Here is a 10915-nt window from a genome sequence, read left to right as displayed (position 1 = left end):
CTCTCAAGAATTCTTTTTCAGCTCTCTTAATGATTATGAATAATCTTTTGGTCTTGATCTGAAAAAGCAATATCAAAATGTTATCAAAACGTTCTTAAGAGTTCTTCAGTTTTCTGAAATATATTCAAGTATATTGTAATGAAGTTATAATAGAAAAAGATTGAAAACTGTTTATATAGTTTCTGAAAAACAACATGTAAATCGATATACCAATCGATTCATTAAAGTGATAAAACGGGCTTAATCGATTTGCCAATCGATTATCGCAGGTCTTGTTTTTCTTGAATCTTGAAACTATACAAACCAATCGATTCTTTTAATACACTTTTCAGAAAATCGATTCACAAATACACATAATCGATTTGGTCACAAACTAAGAGTTCCCTGTGATTTCAAATAATTGTTTCAATCGATTTGCCAATCAATTGTGTTTAAAACAGGAACTTAGCTAATTTCATGTTAGTCGAAGTGCCAATCGATTTGGTAGTGTTTTTCTGAAAAGGCTTTACCAGTTAGTTTAGCTCAATCGATTTCCTAATTGATTGATACCAAACTTATCATGATTGAAATTTTCACAATAGATTGTCCAATCGATTGTATTTGTCACAGGCCATGTTACTTTTGAAAGTTTTATGTGCGTAATCGATTCGTCAATCGATTAGCCTAGTAAATGAATTGTCCCTGTGACATTTCCAATCGATTTCCCAATCGATTTATTTCAATTAGTTTTTACTTTGTGATTTGCACAGTCGATGTGCCAATCGATTAGCCTACAAAACAGGTTGCCACTGACTTGCACAATTTTTATCACTGATTGTGCCAGTCGATTGCCTAATCGATTGTGTAACCACAAAACACATGTTTCCTTACAACCCTTTTATGAAATCGATTGCCTAATCGATTTCCTCAGTAGATATGTTGATTTCTTGAGTTCCAAGCAATTTGTCTCAAGTATGTAGGGTTGAGTTGTTGTTCCTGAAATCTTACTCAGTTAAAATGTTAGATTTATCATATGATGTATGAACATTGTATGTTTGTTAATTATGTCAAAACTAGGATTAAGAGGACTAAAGTCCAACAATCTCCCCCTTTTTGCATAAGTGACAATCATACAATTTTAACTTGAGTTGAGCATTTCAAGATATAATATTAACAACAGAAATAGTTTCATACCATCATATGTACTAGTATCAGATCATAAAATCAGAATATCAGAGTATAAGTACACATGCTATATTTACAAAATCAGAGCCATTTTAAATAAGTCATTATCAGTCATCAGAGTAAAATAGTAAAATAGCACAGCAGTATAAGCATCAGAGTAAAATACAAGTTATAAACAAACAGGTTATAACCAAGTTATAATATCTCTGTATCAACAAGTTATAATTTCTCTCCCCCTTTGTCAGTTAATGCAAAAAGCGATAAATGGAGAGAGTATTAAAACAAGTTTTCCTCCCCCTATGTTAGTAAACATATGCACTGGGGAAATTAATGATAAAAAGAAAAAGTATCAGAGCACAAACATATGCAGATGAACATAGTATGGCAAGATAAATCAGAGAATAATGAATGACCTTGCTTATATATCATATAAAGAAAACACAAAACAGCAAAGCAGCAAAAACAAGACATCACAACAAAGAACTTAAAAACCTAATCTCCTAAACTGGGCTGGTCCTCACTATTATCTAGGGGAGAGGTAGAGATCGATGTATTACCCTCAGCAGGTGTCTCCTCACCGTGAGTCGCAGAACGATCTAGGGGAGTTGGATTTGGTTCCTATGTTGCTTGTCGACCAATTTCCGCTATGTCTTCAAATGATAGCTTGAGGCCTAGATGCGCTTGAATTGCAGCAACATCCTGAACCACTGAATTCAGGGATGTTTGGAGAGTTGTCAAAGCAGCTTCCATCCTTGCATTTGAATCTAGCATTTTGGCATTGTGAGCCATCTGAGCTTCCATGAATTCCAGCAGTCTCGCTACATACTCAGGAGGATCTGCCACTGGTTCAGAAGCTTGTGGAGGAGTTGGCTCAATATTTGGCATTGGCCTTATTGAAATGCCATTCACCCTCTTCAATTGCATCTGATTTACAATTGATTCACCAAAGATGAGGGTGGTCTTCGAAGATTCTTCATTGACCAGAGAAACTTTGAAGTGTTTCAAAATCTTTGTAATCAGTTGAGGATATGGCAGTACCAACTTGCTCTGAGAAGCTTCCAACATGTGCCTTAGCACAATCCATGCCCAGCTCATCTTGAGCTCCTTGGATAATCCCATATCAGTAGTATGTCCAACTTCTGGACTACAGCATGGTTACCTGATCTTGGCACAAGCATCCGGGTAAGAGTATACATAAGCGTCCGTTGTTGTACCTTCATTTGACCGATTGGCAGTGAAATCGTTTCGACAAACCCATCAATCATCAGATCCTTCACAGCTGTATGCCTATCAAGCGATGCTTCCCATCCTTCGTCAGCAGCATCGGCATCAGAACTGCCGTCTATAGATGTTCTGTGAAAGGGCAATCCAGACAATGTAGAAAAGTCTTCAAATGACATTGATAACCTTTTACCTTTAACCTGAGCCTTGAATCTGTCATCAGTCAGCTTGAGTAGAATTCCCTTATCAGTCTTGGATAAGTATCTAGTGAAGATGAGAGAAAGCCTTCAAGACCATGAAATCTCAAATGATCTTGGAATGTGAAACCTTCTGAATCAAAGTAAGCAAAATCCAGAGTCCGAGCCTCGTGGATTTTCCTCTTGAGAAATTCAGAAGGAATAGTAGCTTCTACCTCTTTATCCTTGGATGAAGGAGTTTTCTTAGGTGGAGTAGAAGAAATCGGTTTCTTCTTTTTCTGAGAAATTTCCTTCATGGCGTCAGCCATGAGCTTTTCAGTGGGTGGCTCCTTTCTCTTCTTAGATTTCCCTTGATCAACAGCAGGTGCCTTGCCTTTATCCTTGGCAAGAATCTTATGTGTGGGAATCAGAATCCTTTTAGACATTGTAGGTGGAGGTGAAGGGGTTCCACTAGATGAAGATGATGGTGAGGGAGTGAGTGTTTGGGTTTGCTTAACACGTGCCATAAGTAATTTGAAGTGTGTTTGAATGTAGATGGAAAACAAAGATCGATTGCAGAGACAAATTGAATGAATAGCAGAGCAGAAATTGAGAAATCTGGAGAAATGAAGTGAAGAAATCGATTGGTAACTGTTCCTATTTAAACCTTCAGATGCATAAATCGATTGCCCAATCGATTATGTTACCATTGCTGGGTAATGTCAATCGATTTAGTAATTATTGCATTCAACGGCTAGTAAAGGAGAGTCACAACGGTCATATTGTAAATCGATTCCCAAGTTGATTTCCAGATTTACTTAATCGATGTCCAAATCGATTGTTTTAAAGTTGAAAGGTGAACTAGTCGATTTCCAAATCGACGCTCGGGCAGGGTAAAAAAAAACATTTTGAAACAAAAATTCTGGGGCCAAAGCAATCGATTCCCAAATCGATTCTTTAAACTAAAAAACAAAGCTTAAAATCGATTACCCAATCGATTTAACTGGAAAAGCTTTCAAGCACCAGAAACTTCCTTTTTGATTATTGCCGTTGACTCATTTCCTGTGTCATCAGCACCACTTATTTGACAAACCCTTCTTCCTTTAGTGTTAAAGACAAGAATTTAGACTTGTCTCCTGTCATGTGCTTTGAGCATCCTCTATCTAGGTACCAAGGGTGCCTATTGGATGTCAAGCACACCTGCAAAACATACTTAAACATTGATTTGAGGTACCCAATTTAAGTTGGGTCCTGGGGGGTCAGTTTCAAAAATTTGTTTCTTTGCTATCCAAACTTGTTTCCATCCTCTATTGGCTAGTTTTTTAAATTTGCAATTTGAAACAAAATGTCCTTTTCTACAACAGAAATGACATGAACCAGCAAAAGATGAATGTTTATTTGGCTTAGTAAAGATATCATACATATTCCTTAAACCACCAGATTTCTGACTATGTTTGAAATTTCTGTTTTGCATATAACCAATACCACATCTAGTGTTATTATGAACATGTTTATTTGGGTTATATCCAAGACCAGATTTTTCATTAACATGTCTCTAGTTGCTAAGTATATCATTCAGTTTATCTTTACTACTAGCAAACTTTAATAAATCAGACTGTAATGATGCAACATGTTTTTCAAGTTCAATGCATCTTGTAGATTTGTCATGTGAATCCTTTTTCAGTTGTTCATACAAATTTTCAATTTCCTTATGATCATTTTTCATTTGTTCACAAATCATACATTGTTTTTCAAGCATTTTCTTTGTACTCAATAACTGTTTAATAGAATTCACATACTCATCATGCAGTTCATTGAATGCTTCATGTAGCTTATCATAAGAGGGATTAGATTGTGAACTAACCTCATTTTCTGATTCTGAGTCGGTATTTGCCATAAGACATAGGTTTGCTTCTTCTGAGGAAGCAGATGATTCTTCGTTGTCACTCCATGCAATATATGCTCTTCTGGTTTTGTGAGCTGGTTCCTTGTCTTTAGTATTTGTAGTCCTATTTTTGTCTTGCACCTTGTGACACTTAGACTTTATATGCCATGTTCTACCACATTCATAACAGGTGATTGTCTTGCTGTCACTAATCTTAGAACTTGATGGCTTTCTGAACTTGTTGTCTTTCTTTTTTAGAAATTTTTTAAACTTTTTGACAAGTAAACCAATCTCAGGCTCTTCATCAGTCTCACTGCTTGACTCATCTGAGCAACTGTCTTGTTCAGGTTTTGATTTGTGCGTTTGGGCTTTCAAAGACAGTCCTTTCTGTTTCCTGATATCATGCTCTGACTCATCTAGTCTATGCAACTCCATTTCGTGCTCCCTGAGCTTTCCAAACAGTGTTGCGATGGTCATTTTTGCCAGATCTTTTGACTCAGCAATAGCGGTTATTTTGGGCTGCCATTCCCTTGTTAAACTTCTCATGATTTTTCCAATCTGCTGTTCATTTTCTACATGTTTTCCTAGGGCGTGAAGGTTGTTTACAATGTGTGTAAACCTAGTCTGTAGATCACTGATTGATTCATCCTTCTTCATGCTAAACAATTCGTATTCATGCATGAGTGTATTTACACGAGCTCTTTTCACGTTTGTGGTACCTTCATGTGTTTCCTGAAGAATGTCCCACATTTCCTTTGCTGATTTGCAGTTTGATACCCTAAAGAATTCTTCTGCACACAAAGCAGATGTTATAATATTCTTTGCCTTAGCATTATAACCTACTTTCCTTTTGTCATCCTCAGACCATTCGGATCTGGGTTTAGGAATTAGTAAATTATCAATTCCAACAATTTTAGGTATAAAGGGTCCATTTTCAACAGCATCAAGAATATCAATACCACTAGCTTCAAGAAATATTAGCATCTTATGTTTCCAATACATGTATGCGGTTCCATTGAAGGCAGGGGGCCTTACAAGTGAAGCACTTTCTCCTAGAAATCCAACTGAGGCCATGTTCTTTTATGAGTATTACCTCTAAAAAAGTTTGGCTCTGATACCAATTGTTGGTATCACTGGCCTCGTTTTTTTTAAAGGACTGTTATAAACCTTTTTCATAAAAACGAGGCCAGTGATACCAACACATTCTTCCTCGTTGTTTCGAAAACGAAGAAAAACGGTGTTAGGGATTTCAAAACCGTCAAACACAAACCTTCCCGTTTCATCTAGATCTAAGCTTCGTTTCGCAAAGAGATAGAAGGGAAAGTTGTTCACTACCACGCTACGGTGCTAGGGAACCAACTTTGGAAGCGACGTTGCAAGCGGAGATTTTACCGAATTTACTCGCGGTACCCTAATCGTGCGTTAAAGCTAACGTGAAGGTAAGGGCTCCTTCCAAACTTCTAGTTTGCATTTAGGGACTTATTTGTGGTTGTGTGGAAAAGAATTTTGTTAGGATTAAAGTGTTGACTTGGGGAAAATGAATTTAAGGCTTTATGGGTAAAATTTTAGAGTTAGGTTTTGATGATATTGATGAATGTTTCGCGGAAAATGAATTTAACCCATTGGTGTATGAATTTGAGTAAATGAAGTTTGACGTGTTCATAATTCATGCTTATGAAATTTGATATGTGTATGGTTGGATTTTGTGGTGAAATGAATTGATGTGTTTTGGTGTGAATCGTGGATTGAATTTGATAATATGTTTGAGTTTGTTTTGTGTGGAATTTGAAAACCATTAGAGTTAAACGAGTATTAAGAATGAGGAATCTCTTATTGTCTTGTTTACTTGATGTTTGATATGAAAATCGTTTAAGTTAAATGAGAATGATAAACGGTACGGGCCCGTGATAGGCAGTACGTTTATGGTTTTCGCTTTTTTGTAAATTGTGCAGACCCGTGATAGGTGGCACCTCGATAAACGGTACGGGCCCGTGATAGGCAGTACGTTTATGGTTTTCGCTTTTTTGTAAATTGTGCAGACCCGTGATAGGTGGCACCTCGATAAACGGTACGGGCCCGTGATAGGCAGTACGTTTATGGTTTTCGCTTTTTTGTAAATTGTGCAGACCCGTGATAGGTGGCACCTCGATAAACGGTACGGGCCCGTGATAGGCAGTACGTTTATGGTTTTCGCTTTTTTGTAAATTGTGCAGACCCGTGATAGGTGGCACCTCGATAAACGGTACGGGCCCGTGATAGGCAGTACGTTTATGGTTTTCGCTTTTTTGTAAATTGTGCAGACCCGTGATAGGTGGCACCTCGATAAACGGTACGGGCCCGTGATAGGCAGTACGTTTATGGTTTTCGCTTTTTTGTAAATTGTGCAGACCCGTGATAGGTGGCACCTCGATAAACGGTACGGGCCCGTGATAGGCAGTACGTTTATGGTTTTCGCTTTTTTGTAAACCGTGCAGACCCGTGATAGGTGGCACCTCGTTAAACGGTACGGGCCCGTGATAGGCAGTACGTTTATGGTTTACGCTTTTTTGTAAATTGTGCAGACCCGTGATAGGTGGCACCTTGGTAAATAGTACTTTGGCCTGTGATAGGCGGTACATTTACAATTTACGTTTTTTTTAGTAAACAGTGCAGACCCGTGATAGGTGGCACCTCGGTAAACGTACGGGCCCGTGATAGGCAGTACGTTTATGGTTCACGCTTTTTAGTAAATCGTGCAGACCCGTGATAGGTGGCACCTCGGTAATTGGTACTTTGGCCTGCGATAGGCGGTACAATTATGATTTACGGCCCTTCGAGGAGGGTTTTGGTTTGGAATTCCGAGTCCATGCATTTTGGCATATACGCATTGCATTAGGATGCTTGACACACGAGTCGTGTTTGATTCAAGTGTATGATTGAGTGTTTGAACTTGAGATGTCATTGTGATTGTGATGATTGTACTAAGTGTCTATGTTTTGGAACAAATTGTGTGTAAGTGAAATTGATTGTAAAACTGTTTCGAAACTCAAGTTGTCGTGGTGATTGTGTGGTAATTGCTAAGTGTTATGTTTTGGAGTTGTGTGTGAATGTGATTGAGTTAGTTTATGTAGTTTTAAGAAAAACATGCAGGGAAATCGATTCCCAAATCGATTCTTTTAAAAGCTATTCCTCAAAATCGATTTGGCAATCGATTGGCGTTATTACAGGAGCTCAGCCATTTTGACAAAATCGATTTGCCAATCGATTTGGGCCATTACAGGAGCTCAGCCATTTTGACAAAATCGGTTGGCTTTAATACAGGGGCTCAGCTATTCATTCAATCGATTTCCCAATCGATTGAATTAAGCCCAGAGTACAGTTTTCACGAAAAACCCTCAGGAAATTGATTTCCCAATCGATTGATTTAAGCCCAGAGTTCAGTTTTCACTAAAATCCTTCATCCAAATCAATTTCCCAATCGATTGGCTTAGTGGAAATTCTTATTTTGAGTTAGATGATCGATTGCTCAATTGGTTCATCAATGGATTGGCCAGTTGTTTATTACTTGATTGATCTAAGACTTATTTGGACTTCATTTTCATTTGGCAAGCATTATATGAACTTTTAGCATATGGAAAATCCTTTTAAGGTGCATGCTTAGTGGAAAGGATATTTTGTGCATTCAAAAACTTAAATGTTATGTGTTAACTGTTAATTTCGGTTGGTGACCCTTTACAACTATTGTGAAAATCTGGGCTTTGCCCTCAGATGCGAGTCAGGACAATCCTACCGGTTCGTACCCTGTGGATGGGAATGTAGACGGGGACGCCTGACTGGAGCTACGTTAGGAGGATCTTAAGGGGCGCGTGGAGATCACTCAGGGTGTATAGATTTTTGGTAGGATGATCAGATTAGGTTGACGTATAGGGACTAGACGTCTTTCTTTTTGGGTTGTGTTTATTTTATTTTGGAAGACTGTACCTTTACTAATATTGTTTGTTTGACATTTTATTATGATGGGGTCCATGTACCACTTTTTGATGTGTAAATACTTTGGATTCGTATTTCAAAAAAACTATTCCGCTGCTTGTGAATTTTGTTGACTTATTTGTCGTTGGGTTACGACTTAAATATTTATCCAAAAGTATTTCCATATTTGTTTTTATGAATTTGTTTTGAAAAAAAAAATACACTCGCGCTGTTAAAAATCGGGGTGTTACACTTCATCTGGTTATAATAAACCTGCAATATCCTCAATTTTCTTTGACTTTTTTAAGATCAAGATGTTTCTCATATAACATAATATAAATCAGATAATTCAAAAAGGAAATCAATATAGCCAAAACATCAATTTTGTTTCTGAAAACTAAACTTATATGTGACTTCTGCTAAAGTATTCAGATTATGTGGATCTCCTTGTTCCTCTAGATTTTTAAGAACCTGCAAAATACTTATCTAGCTTTGATTTTAAAGATCAAGCTTCTTGTTATCACAGTAAACATAATATCAGACAATTATTAAATTTAAAGAAAGATACAACCTATATGTTAATAGTTTTAGTTTCACTATGAAAACCCTCTTAGTTCTTCTTTTTTTGGTTTTCTGATTCTGAGTTTGCATATTCTCTAATTAGAGAGTCTGGATGATGGGATTTTAATTCCCATCCAGATTTGTAGTCTTGATGAATTTGATTTGACTGTTTAAAGAAGTATCCTAATTCTAATTGTTCATTTCACACTTCTGTTTCTGCTGATGTATCGGGTTCCTCTGGTAATTTTGGAACTAATGGTAATTCTGATTCTTCTGGTAGTTCAAGTTCTATTGATATCTGTGATTTCTCTGCCAGTTTTGATTTTGTTGATATGTGTGATTTATTTGCCAGTTTCGATTTTGTTAATACTCTAGATTTTTTTGATTTTTCTGGTTCATCATATAGTTCTAGTTCTGATAGGAACTGTGTTGAACAATCCTTCTTCCACCAGATTCAGTAGGCTACTATTTGTTAGGTTTTGGAACATAAACCTTTTTTTCCTTCATATATTGCAAGCATCTATTGACCAGACATCATGACTAGTGTTTCAATTTGGTTGCTTAAAACATATGCAACATAAAAAAATTTATCCTTTGGTACCCAAAAATAGTAGGGTCTTGGTTTGTTAGTTCTTAAAGGTTTCTTATCTTTGCATGTGGTTAGCATATGACAATATATTTTAGTGTGACATTTCTTATAACAAATAGTACATAAATCATCAGAGGAAATAAACTTAGGTTCAATTATTTTTTCTTGAAATCCTATTCCTCTTTTACCATTCCTACTAACACCATAAATCATAGATGCATACTTGCTTCTTTTCATACCATTATCAAGAAAATCTTGAAATACTTCTTCATGCTTAACAGATTTACATGTGGTATTTTCAATTGATATTGAACTATAATTACTTTTCAAAGTTATATTTTTAGCATTAAGTTCAGAAATATCAGTTTTCATATTTGCATTTTCTATTTTAAGTTCAGTAATATCAGTTTTTAGAGTTGCAATATCTGTCTTAAGTTCAATAATATCAGTTTTCAAAGTTGTATTTTCTGTTTTAAGTTCAATAATCTAAGTTTTCAAAATTGCATTTTCTGTTTTAAATTCAACACTATGATTCTTTAGAACATTAGTTTTTTCATTTAGATTTGTATTTTTTTTCCTAAGTGTTTTTCAGTTTTAAAGTCAATTTGTGATTCTTATTTAAATCAGGTCGAGTAAATTCAAAAACAATTCCTTAATTTCTTCATCTGGTGATTCACTGAATCCAAACATGTTGAACCCTTGGATCTTTCCTCAAACACTGTAAAGTGCTTAACCCGGAGATTGTGTTCTGATGCTAGTTGAAGGTGTAACCACGAGAAAGGGAGATTGAATTGTATTTGCCAAAATTGATAACTTTTTGCTAATTTGGTGAAGGTTGGTTGGTTTTTATTAATTACTTAGATAAGAAGCAATCAAATTTAGAAGCAGCAAACAATGAAAACATAAATAATTTGATACATATTTTTATCCTGGTTCACTACTAACTTAGCTACATCGATTCCCTTCATTCAGAAGACTTTAATTCACTAATTCAAATACCTTGAATTACAAAGCACCTGACCCTCCAAGCCAGTCTTCCCAAACAGTTTGACAACTGACAACCCCAAACTTTTGAGAAACAAAGCACCTTGACCCTACAAGCCAAGTCTTTTGCTAACCACCTAACAACCCTAGATTGGATCCTGAACTAAACCACAATCAGGTTGGATACAAGAGATTGAAACTTGAGTAATTGCTTCTAGTAATTGCTTCAATGTAATCCTTGTTTAATTCTGAATTGTATCTTGTTCATATTGAGTTTGTAAATTCTTCATATTGATAATGTTCCTATATTGTGTAGATTGAGTTTATAAATTCTTCACATTGATTATGTTCATATTTTGTTGTAGATAAATCCTGATCAAATCTTAA

At 36.1% G+C, this 10915-nt stretch overlaps 1 protein-coding gene across 1 annotated transcript in view; it reads right to left on the bottom strand.

Annotated features, from left to right (window-relative positions):
* Positions 1–9157: 9157 nt before the first annotated feature.
* The window catches only part of LOC101509400 (uncharacterized), an 8389-nt gene continuing 6631 nt past the window's right edge, over positions 9158–10915 (bottom strand). Inside the window, exon 3 of the mRNA XM_073367273.1 lies at positions 9158–9264. Within this exon, the coding sequence (XP_073223374.1) occupies positions 9158–9264 (107 nt within the window). The remainder of the gene's footprint in view (positions 9265–10915) is intronic.

This window comes from Cicer arietinum, chromosome 4 (assembly GCF_000331145.2).
Source record: "Cicer arietinum cultivar CDC Frontier isolate Library 1 chromosome 4, Cicar.CDCFrontier_v2.0, whole genome shotgun sequence".
Classification (NCBI taxonomy): Eukaryota; Viridiplantae; Streptophyta; class Magnoliopsida; order Fabales; family Fabaceae; genus Cicer; species Cicer arietinum.
The sequence above is the reverse complement of the archived record's forward strand: the minus strand, read 5'-3'. Positions and strand labels throughout refer to the sequence as shown.